Source organism: Podarcis cretensis, assembly GCF_951804945.1.
Source record: "Podarcis cretensis genome assembly, chromosome: 17".
In the NCBI taxonomy this organism is placed as follows: domain Eukaryota; kingdom Metazoa; phylum Chordata; class Lepidosauria; order Squamata; family Lacertidae; genus Podarcis; species Podarcis cretensis.
Genome location: NC_137187.1, coordinates 33,467,694 through 33,489,509, shown reverse-complemented (window position 1 = coordinate 33,489,509; position 21,816 = coordinate 33,467,694). Strand labels below are relative to the sequence as shown.

At 46.0% G+C, this 21,816-nt stretch overlaps 1 protein-coding gene and 1 long non-coding RNA gene across 8 annotated transcripts in view; one reads left to right on the top strand and one right to left on the bottom strand.

The window, feature by feature from the left end:
• The window catches only part of ELAVL3 (ELAV like RNA binding protein 3), an 86,396-nt gene that overhangs the window by 29,287 nt on the left and 35,293 nt on the right, over positions 1-21,816 (top strand). For 6 of the 7 annotated variants that reach the window (XM_079959652.1, XM_079959649.1, XM_079959648.1 and 3 more), the window contains exon 2: positions 18,191-18,413. In XM_079959652.1, coding sequence (XP_079815778.1) covers positions 18,191-18,413 — 223 coding nt within the window. The remainder of the gene's footprint in view (positions 1-18,190; positions 18,414-21,816) is intronic. The other variant, XM_079959653.1, reaches the window with a different exon arrangement.
• On the bottom strand, positions 9,952-11,780 carry LOC307206069. Its single transcript, XR_013834258.1, has 2 exons — positions 11,572-11,780; positions 9,952-10,132 (listed from the first exon to the last, which is right to left on the bottom strand). It is a non-coding gene; the product is annotated as an uncharacterized lncRNA (long non-coding RNA).

The window sequence follows — 21,816 nt, the reverse complement described above, 5'->3', positions numbered from 1 at the left end:
TTGGCATCTCAAGTGCTCCCACCAACTGAGGAAATGAATGACCTACATGCATTTCAAGCTGGTAATGTATACACAGCAATACTCAAGAGTAGATCCATTGAACTAAGCTGACATAAGTGACTGAAGTCCATTAATTACAGCGGGTCTCCTATAAGTCTGACTAACACTGAATATTGCCTCTTGAATTCATGACCTCGAGTGATTTGGCACTTTGAAAGCACCTCCCAGAACAGAAGAAAAAGTTTCATTTTAGCAGGGGGTTCAGGGCAAAACATTGTTGGCAGCTAGACTGGTGACTGGAGCGGCCACCGAGACCACATAACACCAGCCTTGAAAGACCTACATTGGTTCCCAGTACGTTTCCGGGCACAATTCAAAGTGTTGGTGCTGACCTTTAAAGCCCTAAACGGCCTTGGTCTAGTATACCTGAAGGAGCATCTCCACCCCCATCGTTCCACCCAGACATTGAGGTCCAGTGCCGAGGGCCTTCTGACGGTTCCCTCGCTGCGAGAAGCCAAGTTACAGGGAACCAGGCAGAGGGCCTTCTCAGTAGTGGCACCTGCCCTGTGGAACGCCCTCCCACCAGATGTCAAAGAGAAAAACAACTACCAGACTTTTAGAAGACATCTGAAGGCAGCCCTGTTTAGGGAAGCTTTTAATGTTTGTCAGACTACTGTATTTTAATATTTTGTTGGAAGCTGCCCAGAGTGGTTGGGGAAACCAAGCCAGATGGGCGGGGTATAAATAATAAATTATTATTATTATTATTATTATTATTATTATTATTATTATTAGGACCAAGAAGGGGTTCATAGAGGTTTTTAAGCAGAGGCAGGATTTCCATCTCTCATGGATGCTTTAGCTGAGATTTCTACATTGCAGGGTGTTGTATAAGAATAATTTTATTATTTATATCCCACCCATATATTGCACTCCAACTCCCATCAGCCCCAGGGTAGCATAGGGATGATGGGATTTGGGGGTCTAGCAACATCTGAAGGGCCACAGGTTCCCCATCCCTGATCCGTGCATCATCATGCACTCATTCATGGTCACTCATGGCTAAAGTAACTCCTACAGATGCAGTTCTTATTTGAAGGGCCTTTTGATTTCCCGGAATAGAGCAGGATAGATTAGAGAACTTAACAAACAGTCCTGTCCCAAACCCTGAAGACTGGGGAAGCTGCGAGGCATTGGTTAGTAATTATTTCTGGCTATGGGGAAGCATAGTGTTTGGGTTCTTCTCACTAGTGTCATGTGCAGCGTGACACCCGTGTAAGGTGCATGCAGTGTTTGAAATTTGCCAGAAACGTTTTGCACCGTGCTTTCGACCACTTGCGACCAAGTGAAGATGCTCAGGCACCAGGATGCATGCCTGGGAATTATTGGATCTGGACTGTTTTCACACACTAATACCCCACCCTTCTTAAACTCTATCAGTTATATTTTATCTGCACAATCAGAATGAATTTCTGGAACTAAAAGGCTTTTTTCTGTGCAGCCTGAGCAGGAGCAGGAGCAGTCACCATTATGAAAAAAATTGGGATAAGCCAATATCGTATGTGCACTGTGCCTGGACCAAGTGGCTTTTCTTCTTTAAGTTCTCAAAGTTCTTAACCTAGTTCAAGGTTGTCATCTGAAGCAGCCAGTTGTTTAATTGAGAATCAAGCACAATCAGTCCATCACTTGAAAAATAAGATTTTAGAGCAGTCTTGCTCCAAAATAGCAACTAGACATTCCGTTTTGGCGACTGCAACCTAGGTTTAAGGAGCCATTTGCTGCCTAGCTTATATATCTGAGTTCCTAAGAAACACAGAAGCACGATTCCACATGCTGTATAGCTCTCACTTCCCAATTATTTTGGGGAGATACGCTTTTAATGTGCCATGTTAATACAAACCCTTGCTTATCGTTGGGTGCTTGAGAGCCACGCCACAAAGGAAGACCCTGCATGCACATATTGCCAGGAGTACCTTGCTCAGAAAGCCACAGGAAATCAACATTCTCTGCCCTTGAGGTGCTTGTGTGTGTGTGTGTGTGTGTGTGTGTGTGTGTGAAATAAATCAGTGTAGAAAAAATTGAAAATATATATACTCCGAGTACGGTGGATTTTGCCTCTGATTAGGAAGAACATGGGACATGGGTGGCACTGTGGGTTAAACCACAGAGCCCAGGACTTGCTGATCAGAAGGTCGGCGGTTTGAATCCTCACCACGGGGTGAGCTCCCATTCCTCGGTCCCTGCTCCTGCCAACCTAGCAGTTTGAAAGCACGTCAAAGTGCAAGTAGATAAATAGGTATCACTCCGGTGGGAAGGTAAACAGCATTTCCGTGTGCTGCTCTGGTTCGCCAGAAGCGGCTTAGTCATGCTGGCCACATGACCCGGAAGCTGTACACCGGCTCCCTCAGCCAATAAAGCGAGATGAGCGCCGCAACCCCAGAGTCGGCCACGACTGGACCTAATGGTCAGGGGTTCCTTTACCTAGGAAGAACATAGTGTATGCAGTCTAAATGCTCAAATATTAGAGAGGACAGCTTTGCAGAAATCTCCTCCTGCTCCACCTCTCACAGTGTAGAAAGAGAACCAGGAATTCTGACTTTTCTTCCCAACTGCTGCCCAGTCATGAATGACCCAGTCCCCCCCCCCCCGGGGCACGAAGCAAACCTTCCTCTCCTTCCCCCACCCCCACTCCCAGCCAACCTTCTCCTCCCCGATTGTCTTCCACTCTCCCTGCAGTTTCCCTTTCTGGAGAGGAGGGAACTGTGTGTGTCATTGTTGGGGTGGGCGTGTCGGATGCATGTAAGAATAGCAGCATTCGGTGGCTGGCAGTCCTTGGGCCTCCTGTCGCCTGGGCACTCAATGCTGTATTGTCCCCAAGGCTCGGCTGGGCAGGCCATTGTTTTGCATGCCGTGCTTGTCTCCGTGTGGGGAGAGGGGAGGAATAAAGGTGGCAGGGGTGGGCATTTGTGTGTCTGCTTTCCCCTTACGATTCCCCCCTTATTTTTGCACAATAACATATTATGATGATGTCCACGTTTTTGATGCAGAGAGACGGATGGGGTCAGGACTTCGGAGTTTGTGAAACTGGGCATGCAAGGCCCAGGGCATTGGACTGTAGACTTCTTAGAATCTCGAGATGGGCCTTGCATTCCCAGTTTCACAAACTCAGAAGTCCTGACCCCATGCGTCTATCTGCATCAAAAACGTGGGCATCATCATAATATGTTATTGTGCAAAAATAAGGGGGGAATCTTGGGCAGTGAAGAGGTGTGGTAGTGGACAGAGGGGGTTGAGGATTTCTTCAGTGTCTCTTGGCACTAAACTTCACGATTCTAAAACGAATTTCAAAGGTAGTTTAAGCTGGCACAGTCTGCAGACAGCCTTGACAGTTCCTCCCCCAAATCCTGGGATGATAATAAATGCGATCTCTCTCTCTCTTTTTATGCATCTTTTCGGTGGCTGAGCAAGTAGGGCACATTTCTGCAGTCACACTTAGCAAGTGGCTGGGTGTATGTCTCTGTGTGACAGGGAGGGAGGAGGAGAGGATAGGACGCCCAATTCTCAGTGCACTCTGCCAGCCCAAATGCCCTTGCAGACATCTGAGCCTTGACCGTGCAGAGCTCCAAGAGGGCCAGCCAGGGAACGCTGAAAAGTCTTGCATTTCTAGCAGCTGGAGCTGGATGGGGTTGTTACAGCACAAAGACACGAAGCAAAGGGGAGAGAGGGGGTTGTATCTGTTAGCTGAAGCATGTGTGCCGTGTCAGAAGGCACCCTGTTCCCCCACCCCCTTGAGAGCATTGGGGGGCAGCTCCTCCTGCCAGGGCATCTTTCTCCCCCCCCATACAGAAGAAGAGGGGGGCTCTTCATCAGCAGTCAGATAAATTCTCGGGGGGGGGGGGCTGAATATGTCCTGCCATTCAGGCTGCAGCCTCAGAGGCCAGCAGCACATCCTGAGCTTGATGTTCCATTGATGACACATTATGGTGGCAAAGACCCCGGACTCGAAAGTTCTCTGCTCTTCTCATCTTCCTTCAGCCACAGACAGGGTTGCCATACATCTGGGAAAACCCTTTTGGGAGCCAACATGCCCATCTGGGCGGAGTTTTACATTTTAAAGGAAATGTCTGGGTTTTGGGGGCTTAGGCTCGGACTGCTCTGCACGCCACAGCTGCTGCCAGCCTGAGTTGGGGAAAGAGGTGCATGTGGCTGCTGCCACCGTGCCCATGCACCTCTTTTCCAGGTTCAGGGTGGCAGCGGCTCGGGCTGTTCACTTTTTTGCTCTTCAAAAATAGGGCAACCCTAGCCACAGACTAATGAGGTGCCCTGAGAGGGCCGGTATTTCGTCAGTTGTCCTCATTTGCAAAATGGGCGTAATTGTACCTGTCTGCCTTACATAGGATGCGGGTAGCACTGTGGGCTAAACCAGAGAGCCTAGGACTTGCTGATCAGAAGGTCGGCGGTGTGAATCCCCATGACGGGGTGAGCTCCCGTTGCTCAGTCCCAGCTCCTGCCAACCTAGCAGTTCGAAAGCACGTCAAAGTGCAAGTAGATAAATAAGTACCACTCCGGCGGGAAGGTAAATGGCATTTCCATGCGCTGCTCTGGTTCGTCAGAAGCGGCTTAGTCATGCTGGCCACATGACCCGGAAGCTGTACACCGGCTCCCTCGGCCAATAAAGTGAGATGAGCGCCACAACCCCAGAGTCGGTCATGACTGGACCTAATGGACAGGGGTCCCTTTACCTTTACCTTTACCTTTACCTTCACCTTTACCTTACATAGTTGTTGTACCGATTCCTCAAAGTACATTCCCCCCTCACTTTCAGGGTTTCAGCTATGGCTTCTTCCAGAATACTTCATTTCATTACTCCCCTGGCTTGCTTTTCTGTCCCCCAAACCATTTCATGCTATTGATCATGCTGAGTCCTTCTTGGACTTTTTTGGAAGTCCTGCCACCGTTCTGGGTTGTAAACCTTAGAGTTCCCCCATCTCTCCCTCTGTTTTGGCTGCGTTAGGATAGGCATTTGGAGAATGTGTATACATTAATATTATGTAAATTTGCACCTCACTGTTCTTCCAAAGAGTGCGGGACAGTGTTTTCGCTTTGCAACATCACTCTGAGGTCCACTGATTTGTCTGAGGTGGCAAGTGCCTCGTGTCCAAAATCTCCCAGTGAGCTTTGTTTAGGATGCCCCCAAATTCCATAATCATGACTACTGGTCATGCAGACTGCTCTGTTCTGCTGCATTGCACGCTGCTCAGTATGGCCGTTTGCTCAGGAAGTCTTAGGATGACATGAGAGGACCCCTTTCAGTTTACAGCAGGCTTCCTCAACCTCGGCCCTCCAGATGTTTTGATACTACAATTCCCATCATCCCTGACCACTGGTCCTGCTAGCTAGGGATCATGGGAGTTGTAGGCCAAAAACATCTGGAGGGCCGAGGTTGAGGAAGCCTGGTTTGCAGGACAAACTTTGGCCTGACCCAAGGGGCTGAGTTATAGATTTATTTAGGTGTTGAGAAGACACAATGAGCGGGTATTTTCAGATGCACCTATCTGACTTGTGAATGCTCGGGGACAAGGTGCATTTCCTGGGGCTGTCGTGAATGGAGAAGGCCCTGCATAAGAAGGAAAAAAAGTTCTGAGGAGGAGGAGGTTTACCATTGCCAGTGTTCTTAGTTAAGCTGTTACAGTGGTTCCTCGCAAGACGAAATTAATCCATTCCGCGAGTCTCTTTGTCTTGCGGTTTTTTCGTCTTGCGAAGCACGGCTTTAAGCGGCTTAGCGCTATTAGCGGATTAGCGCTATTGGCGGTTTAACGGCTATTAGCGGCTTAGCGGCTTAGAAAAGGGGGGGAGGGAAAAAATTCGCAAGAACTCGCCCGACATTTCATCTTGCGAAGCAAGCCCATAGGGAAATTCGTCTTGCGAAGCACCTCAAAAGACGGAAAACTCTTTCGTCTAGCGAGTTTTTCATCTTGTGAGGCATTCGTCTTGCAGGGCACCACTGTACCTGACATAGATAATTTCTTAGGTAAAACATGCAACATACCCAAAATTTATTGCAAAGTATAGTGGTACCTCGGAAGCTGAAGAGACAGTGGCGGAGGAAACCCCTTGGGCACCTGGAGCAGCAAACATGATGTGCACCCTGGGGTGGGACGATCTGCCCACAGGGGCGCACCGATCCTCCCAGGGGTGCCAGCGCTGCCTGCCAATTGCGCAAATATGCCTTTTGGCAAGGGCTGCATGCTGGGCGTACAGTGGACGCTCGGGTTGCGAACGTGATCCGTGCAGGATGCACGTTCGCAACCTGCAGCGTTTGCAATCCGCAGCGGCGCGTCTCCGCACTCATGGGTTGTGATTCGGCGCTTCTGCGCATGCGCAAAGCACGATTTAGCACTTCTGTGCATGTTTGACCGCCGAAACCCGGAAGTAAGCTGTTCTGGTACTTTCAGGTTTGGGCGGTCTACAACCCGAAAAAATGCAGCCTGAAGTGTATGACTCTATACCTGAGGTATGACTCTATTTGCACGAACAGCGGTGGGATTTTCATGACGATTGCACCAATCGGGAAAATCAGCCTGCTGGGGGTGCCAGCACTGCCATGTTGATCCGCCCGGGGGCATTTTGTCACCCCCCTAGGCATGACACCCAGGGTGGACCATACCCCCCTTTGCGACGCCCCTGTGAAGGGAATCGATTCCGGAAGTCCGTTCGACTTCCAAAACATTCAGAAGCTCCTGCAGCCATGGAACCAGCATCAGACGTTTGGGTTCCAAAGAATGTTCACAAACCGGAACAGTCACTTCTGAGTTTGTGGCGTTTGGGAACCACGGCGGTCGACTTGCAAGGCGTTCGGGATCCAAGGTATGACTGTACATATATGTATATATTTGAAAAACTACTCCATCATACCTCCACCCCAGATTTCAGGTGTCTTTGTGTTGGCTCCCGACTTCCTCTCTGACATTGCAAGGGGTTCTATAGTGCACTTCTCTGGTTGCATGATGCAGGTGGGAGTGGGACGGAGGTGGGACTCCACTTGGCAGACATGTCCTCCTCCACAATTGTCTCTGTCAGCTGACGAGCTCGGCTGGGAGATGGCAGCGTCATGCAGCTGTCCAATTTAATTCAGGGATGTGCGCTTACCTCTGGGATGGTTTGGATCTGCATCCGATGCTTCCTGGTGAGCTTCCGAGGCTTCTGGCCCCTGCAGTCTAAATCCCTCCTCCAGCCTGGCCTGCTTCCCTCTGCATTGCAAATGGGTGTCACTAGGTTGGGACATTGAGAAGCATCTCCTGTACGGTCAGGAGGATGCTTAGCTGTAAGGGATTTTTTGCAGTTCCGTTCCGGGATCACCATTCAAAGTTGGGAAAGCAAAACATCGTAAATGGGTGCCACTTCTGATATCCCCGATGGCAGTCGTGCAAATAATACATAAAAACAAAAACTAAGCTAAACTAAATCCCATTAAGCAATTTTGCTCTGGTGAAATGAAGGAAGCTGTAGTTACCTAGTAGGTTTTGGTCTCCAACAATACAGTAATTTCATCTCTTTGGGTGGTGTTCAACTAAGTTTAACTCATAGTGGACCCACTGAAAATAATAGACTTAACTTAAAAGGTAAAGGACTCCTGACAGTTAAGTCCAGTCGCGAACGACTCTGGGGTTGTGGCACTCATCTCGCTTTACTGGACGAGGGAGCCGACGTTTGTCCGCAGATAGTTTTTCTGGGTCATGTGGCCAGCATGACTAAGCTGCTTCTGGCAAAAACAGAGCAGCACACGGAGTGGTACCTATTTATCTACTTGCACTTTGACGTGCTTTCGAACTGCTAGGTGGGCAGGAGCTGAGACAGAGCAATGGGAGCTCACCCCGTCGCAGGGATTCGAACCGCCGCACTTCCGATCAGCAAGCCCTAGGCTAAGTGGTTTAGACCACAGCACCACCCGCATCCCTTATACCTAACTTAGCCATGTTCATTAATTTTAATGGGGCTTGGATACCACCCTTCCCTTGACCCCATTAGGAAAAGCCCCAGACCATCCTTTAGTCCCAGGAGGTCACAGTGGCAGACAGAGAGGGGAAAAACACTCCACCTTTGCAATGGGAGTTTGGGCTCCTGTGTTTGTGCCAAGAACATAAAATTTGACCAAAGGTTCCTTCTGGAAAGGAAAGGGCTTTTTAAACCTCATGGTATGCACCCCACCATGCCCCCAATATATAAGATACTAATAGCTGTTAGGAGCTCAAACAGGTCTGTATTCCCCCAGTCTCTTTTTTTGTGTCTCCTCCAGTTGACAACCATGGCTCTGCATTCTGTGATTCATCCGTCCTTGACATTCCATAGGTCCTGGAAGTCTCTGAGCAGTCTTTATTCAGTTTCATTAAAACTGCATTTCAAGATGCACAATTACAGGGAGGAAAAAACAATAGACCAATTAAGCACATAAACAAAAAAAACAAAACACAACCAACTCGGGTGGAAATTCTAGGGGACAGGTAGGCATGTAATTGCAAGAAAACTGGCCCTTACAAGACCTTTTTTTTTAAGCTTTAGAATTTGCAAACTAAATGCTTTTGCAAATCTGGGGAATCTTATTTCTGAGTGGCCTGTTCCACTGAGAGAGGGTTTGACAGGTCAGAGGAGGATAGAGGAATAGACACACTATCACAAGCTTGCTTGACTTTGCAATTGTTTTGGTTGGCGTGTGCGATGGGCAGTTTGGATATTGTGCAGTTCAACCATTTTATTGTTTTGTTACTTCATATTCTCTCTTGATTGTTTGGCTTCATAAGCTGCTTTGGGCTTAGATCTTTATAGAAAAGTAGGCTTTGCCTTGTTAAAAATAATAACCACAATGGTGTCCCTTTTTCATGGCACCTGGAGCATCCAAGGTCAGAAATGGTGGACAGGTTTTCCTTCCATTGCTGCATCCACTGGGACATCAGTGCCAACCACCGATTTATGTATGCCTAACTTAAGCTCCTTACTTACATATTTATTACATTATACATTATACAGTTGTTTTTAGGAAGCATTTCTACTCAGAAGCCTTCCAAGTAACCTGTATGTTTACATCCTGTTCTTCATCTTATTTTCTGATCTGAAACACACATACACACCCCTGCCTGGATTACTGTTCTTGAGTGGTTTTATTTTAGATTCCATATTCTGTTTATGGTTCAGTCCCTCATCTTAAAGTTTACTTGCTACACCTTACCTTTTATCATAGTTTTGCCTTTTTAAAAAAACCACACACACACACACACACACACACACACACCACCCACTCCAGAACATGTCATCCAATGAAAAGGCGTATGAAATTCAAAACACATCAGAGCAACAGGAGCAACAACTAATAATACTTAACAAAAACTGCAAAAAGAACAGAATGCGGTCATGTCTTTATTCTTCCTTGTATTGCTCTCATTCTTTTCTTTTTATGAAAGTGGGATCTTTCCCTTCTTCATTCTTGTTTCTGGCGTTAATCTTTGGAATTCCCTCCTAACTGCTAGTGAAATCAACCCAGTCTTCTGTTCCGAACTGTCTTGTGTCCCATTTATTTCAGATAGTATATTCTTAATTGTTCAGCACAGGATGATTGTTTTGTCTCCTTTTCCAATTCTCCTTTTTCATCTCTTTCCCCCTTTTCATTGTATGTATTGCTATTTTTCCATAGTCAGCCTGTGGGCAGCCTCCTGTCATCTTGAATATTTTGGTACAGCACCTAGATAGTTTTTTAGATTCTTGATGCATAGCATTTATGATTGCCGGATACAAAGGTGTGTCACCATGAGATAATATTAATGTAGGTACAAAATCTGCTCCCTTGTGCAGTTGTTGTTGGTTGTTGCTGTTTATCAAATTTATATCCCACCCTCCCCCCGGTGTGGTAAACGGACCCACAATTTAGAACAAAGCAAAAACGGAAACATCTAAAAGCAGTTTCAGTTACAAACACTATTTCATTTCGTAATCTTGGGGTTGTTGACTCCAGCTGTCAAGGATCAGGGTACCATTTTGAAAACCATTTATTGATCATAGATTAGTGTAGATAGAGGAACATTGGAAACCTGTTTAGATAGTGCTGACCTTTGGGAACCATCATTGCTGGATGAGGATGAAGCTGCGAAAAATGAAAACTACTGTTAAGATTTTTGAGCAGGATCTTAGAAAGATCCTGCTGCCTGTCTATATTCCACGTGTGCTATAGAATTTTGCCAGTCTTCTGCACGTTTGTGGCTATTTGGGGGGCAGCAACATACAATATGTAGCATTCCATGCTGACGTCCCGCTTTTATTTCTCCCCCACCCCAAACTAGAGCAATTCCTTGCAATGGTGGCTTCTCTTCCTTTGCAAGATTTGTCGAGGCACCCTAGCAAAGAGTGCTGCTGTTAATACTGGCATAGAACAAAATGCCTGGTTTTCTTGTTTACATCCTCGTTCTCCTGCTTTATATCAAACCGGGCTCTTTTTCCATCAGTGCCCAGCATTGTCTAAACTGGCAGGGGCTGCTCAAGGTCTCAGGCACAGAAGGGCCTAATTCTCATCAGCTGCTACTATCTGGTTCTGATTTTTCCAGCACCTCGCTTAACTGCAGAGAATGCAGACATCACTTTAAAACACCCGTACCCTGTAAAAAGGGCGCTATCTCCATAGGGGCAGGGGGCTGAACAAGAGGGGGAATGTGTGGGTCCCAGCTCTCTAATCACAGCTTCAAGAGCCGCACCTATGGTGTTTACAGACCCCATCCATCCTTTAGCAACCAGATTAGGGGTAGCAGCTTAAGCTGCCATGGCATCACACAGTGAATGGCTGCCATGGCAACCAGGCCTGCAGGCCCCTGGGGCCAGCAACCTAGGACAGATGGCTGTCATGTGGGAAAGGGGGTCCGGGTGGACAGGGGGCTAGAGAATAGACCCTGGGGGTGTGCATATCTCAATCCAATTCCCAACCCCATGCTTTCCCCTGCCAACATATGTTTGTTGGCAAGAGAGGGGGAGTAAGGGGGGCAAATCTCATTGTGTGGCTCTAAAGAGGATAGAGAGTGAGGATCATCCCAATTAAGGGCTTAGCAGGGCTAAAGTGGGCCAGAGCTTGAAAATGATACCAGATTAGGCTGTGTGATCCCAGCCTGTTGGTAACTGGGGGAGCACAATATCTTGTCTGGAAGGAAAACAGGAGGTAGCTGTTCCAAAACTGAGAGCTAACAGCTCCCCAAGACCTTCCTGCCTAATCTCCTTTCTGCCTGACCTTCCTGAAGCCTTTCAAATTATACACTGTTTAAATATTACTGTATAACCAAATCCAGTGCTTTTTTTCTTAAAAAAATGTTTAGGGGTACTCTCATTTTGACTCAAGAAAATCTCAATTTTATAGTTCATATAGGGAAAGATCAATACAGTAAATGGACAAGAGTACAAAGATTCACAAAATGTTTAGGGATATGTGCACCCCCTAGAAAAAAGCACTGACCAAACCTTCTAGTGGTGAACCGCCCTGAGATCTTCGGATGAAGGGTGTTATACAAGGGTTTAATGATGATTGATAATAGTAATTTGTACCTCACTCTTCCAGGAAGCTCATGACATCTCTTCTGTTCACTTGTTTCATTTCTGCACAACTTTGCTTCCATCTTAGAACTCAAGTGATGACACTGAGAGCTAGCAGCTTGACACTCGAGATCTAGCAAGCTTCAGCACTAAGTGGGAATTTGAGGTGATGCCTTTTAATTTGAAACCCAGTACTCAAATCACTGCATCACATAGTTGACTTCCTGTCCCAAAATGAAAGAACCATGCTTTTGTTGTTGTTGTTTAGTCATTTGGTCGTATCTGACTCCATGGACCAGAGCACGCCTGGCACTCCTGTCTTCCACTGCCTCCCACAGTTTGGTCAAACTCATGTTAGTAGCTTCGAGAACACTGCCCAACCATCTCGTCCTCTGTCGCCCCCTTCTCCTTGTGCCCTCCATCTTTCCCAACATCGGGGTCTTTTCCAGCGAGTCTTCTCTTCTCATGAGGTGGCCAAAGTATTGGAGCCTCAGCTTCAGGATCTGTCCTTCCAGTGAGCACTCAGGGCTGATTTCCTTAAGAATGGATAGGTTTGATCTTCTTGTAGTCCATGGGAATCTCCTCAAGCACCATAATTCAAAAGCATCAATTCTTCAGGCATCAATTCCCAACTTAGTAACCTTCCTGAACCTGGTTTTACCTGGGTGCAAAAGAGAGCAGGACTTCCTCTCCTTTTAACAGTTATGTTAAAAAAGGGAAATTTCAGCAGGTGCAGCTTTGCTTATCCCTGCATTACAGGCTGCACCTGCCAAATCTCCCTCTTCTGCACAGCTATTAAGAAGGAGCAGAGGCACGCCTGCTGATGTCCTTCGCAAATGAACATCTTGCATCCAGGAGGGAGGCAATGCTTATTTTTCTTAAATCTCTGGGACAGCACAGTGTTCTGCAGGTGCATCTCTGTCCACAGAACATATCCTGGCCTTGAAAGCTATTTTGCACCATGTCTGGGGCAAAAGCAAAAGCAAAAAGAAACAGCAACAAAAAACCCTAGCACAGTTACCATAAGATTACATGCTAGGTAATGTATGGATAAACACTCTAGGCTCTAATGTATATTGGCCCAGCATAGATAAAGTTTGGATTTGGGAAGGGGGGAAAAAAGAGTTTCTGGATAATTGCTTCTGTCAGCTCCATCCTTGCATCCATTTCTTTCTCTGTGTCATTCTCCGGTTACATAAATAATTTGATTATTTCCCTGCTCGCGCATGCTGTCTCTGGTGAGAAGCATTAGACATTCTGTTATGTCTAAGCTGGACTTCCAAAGCTTTTAAAAATTTTCTGGAAATTAAAAGTGAGCGCAGTGAAGAGCAACGAGGGTGCTGGGTCATGAGAACACGTCTTGCATAAGGAGACGAGGAGTGTTTGGTGCTCCTCAGGCAGGCAGAGCCTTCACAGCAGCCACGCAATGTCATCAGCAGCATACAAATGCTAGCCTGGATATCCCCCCCATTAAATTGGGATTTCTACTTTTGCCCGAGTCCTGTTTGTGATACCAGAACGACCTGTTTACAGTATCAAGTACCTGTCTTGATAACTCTGCAGCATGGTTTAGATTCAGCATATCTTCTACTCACAATTAAGTCTCATTGAGTTCAGTAAGAAGTTACTCTGCAGTTAAAGCCACAGTCCTAAACATGCTTAATGGGGAGTGAATCCTGTTGAATGCACTGGGCATTACTGCAGACAGAACCTGCACAGGATTGCCCTTTAGGCTTGTAGCCTTAAGGAGCCCATTACTTGACTTGTAAGATGAAAACAGGTTACTTTAACAAGTCAATCTGCATTATAAAGGATGGAATTGCAGAACTGATGTAACCCTTCTGCAGTAGCAGAACTAGTGGTGGTTAAACACAATATGTATGGGAATCACTATAGGGTAGTGATCCTGCAAATCTGGCACCCTGAAGGATGCTGTTCATCTCCTTGCATTGCTAACTCCCAGAAGTGACCTAACCTGACCACTGTCTCCTGGTAAGCTACAGTGATATTATAGATTGGAGGTCAAGTGAACATTGCTGCCCCACATTGTCTTCTGCTGCTTCCTGTGACCCCAAAACTTTGGAATAAGATTCTGATTATGACCTATGAAGCCCTAGGTATCTTAGGCCCAGGCCATTTTCTCTCTGCTCAGGCACAGAAATGTCTGGGGGAGGCCCTTCTCTCAGTCCCACCCACCCTTACAGGCACATTCACAGAAGACGGCCATCTTGGAGGCTGCTCTTTGACTTTGGAATTCCCTTCCCAGAGAAGCTACACTTGGCTCCCTCCCATCTGCAAGTGAAGATGGTTTTATTCTGAAGTGAAAGCTTAACGAAAGATCTGTGCTGCTTTTACTATCTGTAGTTTAATAGATTTGTTTTAATTCCATTATGGCTTAATGACTTTTTAGCTATCACTTTTTACAGTGGTACCTCGGGTTAAGAACTTAATTCGTTCCGGAGGTCCGTTCTTAACCTGAAACTGTTCTTAACCTGAAGCACCACTTTAGCTAATGGGGCCTGCTGCCGCTGCTGCACCACTGCTGCACAATTTCTGTTCTCATCCTGAAGCAAAGTTCTTAACCTGAAGCACTATTTCTGGGTTAGCGGAGTCTGTAACCTGAAGTGTATGTAATCTGAGGTACCACTGTATATGTTTTTAGTTTTCTGTGTTCTTATTCATGCTGTTTTAATTTTTGGCAATCTATGTTGAGTCTCAGTTCTGGGGAAAAGGTGATGATGATGATGATGATGATGATGATGATGATGATAAAATGGGTGCCCCGTTTTTCTTCAGTTTCCCTGGGTTTTTAAAATAAAAAATATTATCATTACCTTTCTTCATATATGAATTGCTTCCTCTGAAGCATACTGAGGCCTTATTAACAAGACAACAGAAACACACAACAACTATCAATCTCTACTGCCTGCTACTCATTTAAGTCTCTTTCATATCTGTGTGTTTCTATATTTTGGGGCTGCTTCACAGATTACATTTTGAAGTGGCTACCTAAAATTGCCATGAGTAGCGTTTCAAACAGAGCTATCACACTCCTAATGGAGAGCTTTGAGTAGCTTCCGCTTCCTGTTGGTGATGCTCACTGACACAACATGCACATCGGCCCTGAGCGGGTATCATATCCTTTTTAAATACTGTGTAATGTCTGCTCTATTTGCAGCATCGTGACAGTGCTGCTTTCTTCCCATCCTGGTGGTGATACTTTAGGGGTAGGGCTGGGTTGAGTTGAAAACTGAAGCAGGGAAGCCAGCTGCTTCTATGGTGCCTGGCTTTCATGCTGCATGTGTTGCGCAGAATCATTGGTGGAGGCTGGTCAGCAAATTGTTTGCTGCTACACAGAACTATGGAGAGCGACTGCAGGCTGTGTGATGCGGAGCCATTTTGAAAGAAAGCACTTGGCTGTGACAGCTTTATGTACCTAGGATAAAAAAACTCAGGCAAAGGGCATAAACCCACTCACTTCACAAAGAGGGAGATGAGACCTGAGCCAAGAATCCCCAATACAAAGCCCAGTCTGGAGAGCCCACAGTGTCCGACCAAAAATAGAACAACATGGGATTGATTCAGATATTGAAATCCCAAGGAGCCCCAGTTCATGTAGCAAAGGCCCTATTCATGCAGTGCTTTTGAGCATATTAAAGGCAATTGGCCCAGGATGAAAGTCTCAGTGTCTCTCTTACCATATAACCTAAGGTAGCTTGAACCAAGATGTGGTGAAATTAGAAATGCACACGTCAGAGTATTTGAGACTCAGCACACCAGTACTCTGAGAAACCCATCTAGTATTGATTTCTAGATGTTAAAAATGATGGTGCAAACAGCCACCATGGTGGAGTGCAGTCTGAAAGCCTGAGCCCTTTCCCTCTCTTAGAATCATAGAATCATAGAGTTGGAAGAGACCACAAGGGCCATCGAGTCCAACCCCCTGCCAAGCAGGAAACACCATCAGAGCACTCCTGACATATGGTTGTCAAGCCTCTGCTTAAAGACCTCCAAAGAAGGAGACTCCACCACACTCCTTGGCAGCAAATTCCACTGTCAAACAGCTCTTACTGTCAGGAAGTTCTTCCTAATGTTTAGGTGGAATCTTCTTTCTTGTAGTTTGGAACCATTGCTCCATGTCCGCTTCTCTGGAGCAGCAGAAAACAACCTTTCTCCCTCCCTCCTTTTATATATTTGAACATGGCTATCATATCACCCCTTAACCTCCTCTTCTCCAGGCTAAACATGCCCAGCTCCCTTAGCCGTTCCTCTTATTTTTGGATTTTTGATTTTTGACGCTGAGTTCTCAAAGCCATTGGGGGAGAATATGTATTGATAGTGAGACTGCATGTCATTGATTGTCTTTGGAAGCAGAATTAATGACAGGTCCTGCAGGCAGCGAAGCATTTTCCTTTGATGCTATGCAATCCTGGCCTGAAGCTGGAGATAATAGCAGAATCGATGGCCTGATCAATAGTTTAACAGGGAGCCATTGCACTGCTAGCAGAACAGAAGTCTGCTGGAAGGCAAAGGGGAACTGAGCCCGGGCACAGAGGCTTTGTGGAAATCAGGACAAATGTGGGAGGAGGAAACTGAATTGTGCCACTCTTGCTGGAGGGAGGCACCTGTAGAATGCCTGGATTGTTCTGCAGATGCAACTGATTTCCCCATCATGCTCCCAACTCTAGGCAACAGACTGTTGTTGAATTGGTGTACTGTATATATTAATGGATTCATTGATGCAAATGAAAAAATGGTGATCTGAGCCATATGAAGTTGCCAAAGACTATGTGACTTCTGACTGCAGTGATGGGGAAAATAAACCTCATAATGTGAAATACAAATAAAATTTCTGGATAAAGAAAATAATAAAAGGTAAAATGTACAGGGTGACTAATGTAACCAATGGTAGTTGTAAATGAACATAGACAGATAATAAGAATTGTATATACAGGAGGATTTATTTGACTATAGACACCCTATGGACAAATACGAAAGAAGAACAATAATATACAAAACGGATGAAGACAATGCGAAAAAGTTAGATGTGGGAGCAGGTGTAAATGTGAAATGTAATACAATATGGGTATGTGGAGTGTACAAATGAAAATCAGTAAAGAATATTATGAAAGATGGGGAACATATATATCTATACATGTGGGACATAAAAGGTAAAGGACCCCTGGATGGTTAAGTCCAGTCAAAGGTGACTATGGGGTTGTGGCGCTCATCTTGCTTTTCAGACCGAGGGAGCTGGTGTTTGTCCACAGACAGCTTTCCAGGTCATGCGGCCAGCATGACTAAACTGCTTCTGGCACAATGGTACACTGTGATGAGTGCCAGAGCGCACGGAAACGCCGTTTACCTTCCCACCACAGCGGTACCTATTTATCTATTTGCACTGGTGTGCTTTTGAACTGCTCGGTTGGCAGGAGCTGGGACAGAGCAGCGGGAGCTCACCCCATTGTGCGAATTCGAACTGCCAACCTTCTGATCGGCAAGACCAAAAGGCCCAGTGGTTTAGACCACAGCGCCACCAGCGTCCCTGTGTGGGATATATCTGTGGATGGATGGGGAGATGTGGCTGACAGTGTGGAAGTTCAGGACGTTCAGGTGCAGTACTATTCTTCTCCCTTTCTCTCTCTCTCTCTCTCTCTCTCTCTCTCTCTCTCTCCCAGTCAGAGGTACTTTGGGATAGTTTGAAATTCTCCTCCTTCATGTGGATCAGCATATACAAATGACCAATGGGCAGATTTTTCTTCTTGCCTGTATTCCACACACTCATCCCAGGAACTTTCGTTTAGGGATCAGTGGAATCCCCTCTGCATATTTTGTGTGCCTGTGGATCTGTTGTGCATGCTCAAAGGCTCTCTGCCCCACACTTTTAAATCATCACTTCATACACCTGCGGTTCCACCCCTGTGTTGACAATGGCTTTCAGGACTGTATTACTTGGTTTTCCAGATCCCATAGGGTTATAGCAGAGTTGGTAACCTCGGTTGTGTGTGTAAGGAAGCAAACATGTGGCTCATCTGAGCTGACATTTCTTCTTCATGGCTGGTGTATTTATTAATGGGGGGAGGTGTTCTCCATGTCTGTCTTCAACTCCAGCATTCCCTGGCAACTTTGCTTTGAAAAACAATACTGCTTTGTTTGTTTGTTTAAATGGGCTTTTGATGACCAGGGGATATACAATTTAACCTGTGTAATTTTGGGTGTGTGTGTGTGTTGTGATTTAATGTATTGTCTCCTGTCCTGGGCCCTTGACATGGAATGGGCTATAAATAAAAATAAGTGCAAATTCAGTAATAAGTAGTTGTAGAATGCATTTTGTGTGCTGCACCTCACATGTATTATCTCCTCCATCTTGGCTCAGTGGGATAAGTGGTACCTGAGTAGCCAGCAGGCAAAATGCCTCTCCAACAAAACAAAGCTTGTCAAAGGAACTTCTGGATGGTTCAGAACAGGAACCCTGATCCATCCAGACAAACCTATGGCCAATCAGATCCTTCCCATCACGACATCCCTGAGATCGCAAGCAGAAACACCCAAGCCTGACACTGATTGTTGGGTTCTGCTTTCAGTTCCTTCATAACAGTAACCCCCTCCCCCCACTCCCTCTTGTTTTCAGCAGATAATCAGCACAATGGAGACCCAAGTGTCCAATGGTCCCACAAGCAACAGTTCCCTCCCCAATGGGCCACTGATTAGTGCCAACGGCGCCACTGATGACTCCAAAACTAACCTCATAGTCAACTACCTACCCCAGAACATGACACAGGAAGAATTCAAGAGCCTCTTTGGAAGTATCGGAGAGATTGAATCCTGCAAGCTGGTTAGAGACAAAATCACAGGTAAGACAATGTGGCGGTGGGGGGCAGGGAGAAGGAGAGATCCTGGCTCTGGTTTGACCCAGACATCACGATAAGCCACAGTATGATGATGATGATGATGATGATAAAAACCAAACAGCTTTTGAAGAGCTCCAACTGGTTCCATTCAAACTGAGTTGATGGTCAACCAAATGGCGAGTGGGATAGCGTAAAGTGAGGTACATTGGGGCAAACAGAACTCCAGAACTCCATGTACAGTGATGGAGTCAGAAGTGGCAGTGACTTAACCTGAAATTGTGGCAGATAGCTCGGTAAAAACGTCAACGCCATAAGGCGGCATCTGTGGAAAAAGAGGCCTGGAGACCCAAATCCCATGAAGGAGGTAAATATGTTTGGCATAGTAGGTGCTGACTTTTAAAGCCCTAAACAGCCTCGTCCCAGTATACCTGAAGGAGCATCTCCACCCCCATCGTTCTGCCTGGACACTGAGGTCCAGCGCCGAGGGCCTTCTGGCGGTTCCCTTGCTGCAAGAAGCAATGCTACAGGGAACCAGGGAGAGGGACTTCTCAGTGGTGGTGCCTTCCCTGTGGAACGCCCTCCCACCAGATGTCAAAGAAATAAACAACTATCTGACTTTTAGAAGACATCTGAAGGCAGGTCTGTTTAGGGAAGTTTTTAATGTTTGATGGTTTATTGTGTTTTTAATATTCTCCTGGGAGACGCACAGAGTGGCTCGGGAAACCCAACCAGATGGGTGGGGTGGTAACAACAACAACAACAACAACAACAACAACAACAACAACAACAACAACAACTGGAATTTGCTGCCATAAAAAGTGGCAATGGGCAACAACAACAACAACAACAACAACAACAACAAATGGAATTTGCTGCCATAAAAAGTGGCAATGGGCACCTGGTTAGCTGGCTTTAAACTGGGATTAGAGAAATCCATGGGGATTTTTCAGTGGCTAGGAAGAAGGGCCATATGGAATCTCAGGAGCACTCAGTAGTAGTGGTGGATGGCTTCCTGGTACTGCCACTTATGAGGAGGAAGAGGGGTGATGCAGTGGAAAGGTTGGCACTGTGTGACCCTGGCAGGAACTCATCTGCCAGGAGGGCTTGAGTGTGCAACTGTGCCCTCCTCGATGACTGCTCCTCCAGACCAGTGGAAGCACCCCTCTAAAGACCAGTTAATAGGAAGCAGCAGCAGAGAACATTATAGTCACCCAGCCCTGTTTGTGGGCTTTCCAGAGGCATCTGATTAATAATAATAATAATAATAATAATAATAATAATAATAATAATAATAAATTTTTATTTATACCCCGCCCTCCCCAGCCAAGACCAGGCTCAGGGCGGCTAACAACCAATAATAAAAACAAGTTGATTAAAATTAAAATTAGTAGGATTCTGGGCTAAAAGGACCTTTGGTCTGATCCAGCAGGCCAGTTATTATGCTTAGGGTGGTGGGATTTCATTTACAGCTTGTTGTGGTACATGAATTAAGCTTCTCTGTTTGTTGTGGACCGGGCCAAATTTAGGTTTGATGAGCCCCTCAGCTACTGAATGTAATGGGGCCCTTTATATGTCCAGCTGTCCTTTGTCAACAACAAATTGCCGCTGTTTTTTGTGTTGAATATATGCTATATGGTAATTTATGGACCTAATAGGTATCTAAAGCCATTTGCACATGTTGCCATGCAACCCGTCCATGCAGAATGTAGGCACCCTATATATAGAAATGAGCAAACCAGTGATATTTTAGGGAGCAGGCTAGCAGGCGGGGCCCATTACTTTCATCATAGGAGCCTACACAGCAGAAAACACTGTTGCTGTTTGTATGTTTTATCTTAATTGTTTTTTATATTATGTTTTGGAAATATACATCCAGGGTTTTTTTCCTTTAAATTTTTGGGGCGCCCAAGAGAGTGGGGCTCTAAGCTATAGCTTGTTTAGCTTATACGTAAACCTGGCACTGGCTGTGGAGGCCTTAAGGAGCTTTTGGTAGATGGTGAATGGATCACAGGCCTGGAACTGTGGTGTATTTGTGCTTCTCTCAGGATTTGCTATGTCATCATTTACTATCGCGATACACCTTTTTTTTTTTTTTAACGATAATGACAAGCTAGCTGTGGATGGAATATGATGAAAAGAGACTATAGCAGACCATGAGGTGGCATGGAACTTTTCTCCTGACACCGGTATTAAAGCTGCAGTTTACCAGGGGCCGGGGCATCACAGGGTGGCAGTGAGATTGTGACTGCCTGGGCACCTTGGCACCTCGTGATCTGCACATATGGCCCTGATGCCACAGCTGTTCTCCCACTCCCTGTCTCAACCTTGGGTAAGCTCTTACTGATGCCAAGGTTGGGAGGGCAGCTCCACAGGCTGCTACTGAAACCAGACCTTGAGGTACCGGTTCAGATTACCTGTTGCATTGGCTTGTTGCTGGTGTTTGTTCAGAGGGAAGGTCAGATTTGAGCACCTGATATTTACAAATGGCAAAGCTGTGTCTGAATTCTCAGCACATTTGTGCAGCAAGTAAATTTGACAGCCCCCTTTGGGGGGGAAATACTAGCTTTGATTTGTGGCTTTGAAGACGGCAGTTTGTGACTTTGAGTTTGGTTTGGGAGGGGGCATTGTCTTGAGGTTCAAGTATACAACTGAATAAAGAAATAGTCTGGTTTCAGGCCATCTGGTCCTCAGAACTAGCTACTTGATTTTATTGTTATTACTTACTTCCATTTAGTTTGCATGCGACCTTTTCATGTGAAATACAGTCAATCAGATCCCAAACGCCTCCGTTTTGGAACGTTTTGGCTCCCAAACGCCGAAAACCCAGAAGTAAATGCACCGGTTTTTGAATGTTTTTCGGAAGCTGAATGTCTGACGCGGCTTCTGTTTGAGTGCAGGAAATTCTTGCAACCAATCGGAAGCTGCACCTCAGTTTTTGAACATTTCAGAAGCCAAACAGGCTTCCAGAATGGATTATGTTCGACAACCGAGATTTGACTGTATTTCCAGAGAGGAAGCCTTCTCCTTTTGCAGATGTTAAGGAACAAATGAAGCCAACAGGACTTTTGTAGCACACCTTTCTCCCAGTGGCCTCCTTTGCGCAGGAAGATATGCCATGTTGATTATCAAAGGCCACTCAGTGAATTTCAAATTAAGCAGAAATTTGAGCTTAAACTTTGCACACCCTGTACTCTAGTTAGGCCTGATGGGGATCCTAATTTAGCCTGCAAGGCTGTTATCCCTTGGCCATGGCCACCTGTCCCCCACCTGACATCATACAAGACATCAGGTGTGGGGAAGGCAAAGATGAGATCTTTGCTGAAAGCAGGGTTTGCAGGCTTTCCAAGGTCAGCTAATTGTCTGTGCCTAGCAAACTGCCCACACAGTTTGAATCAAACTGTGCAGC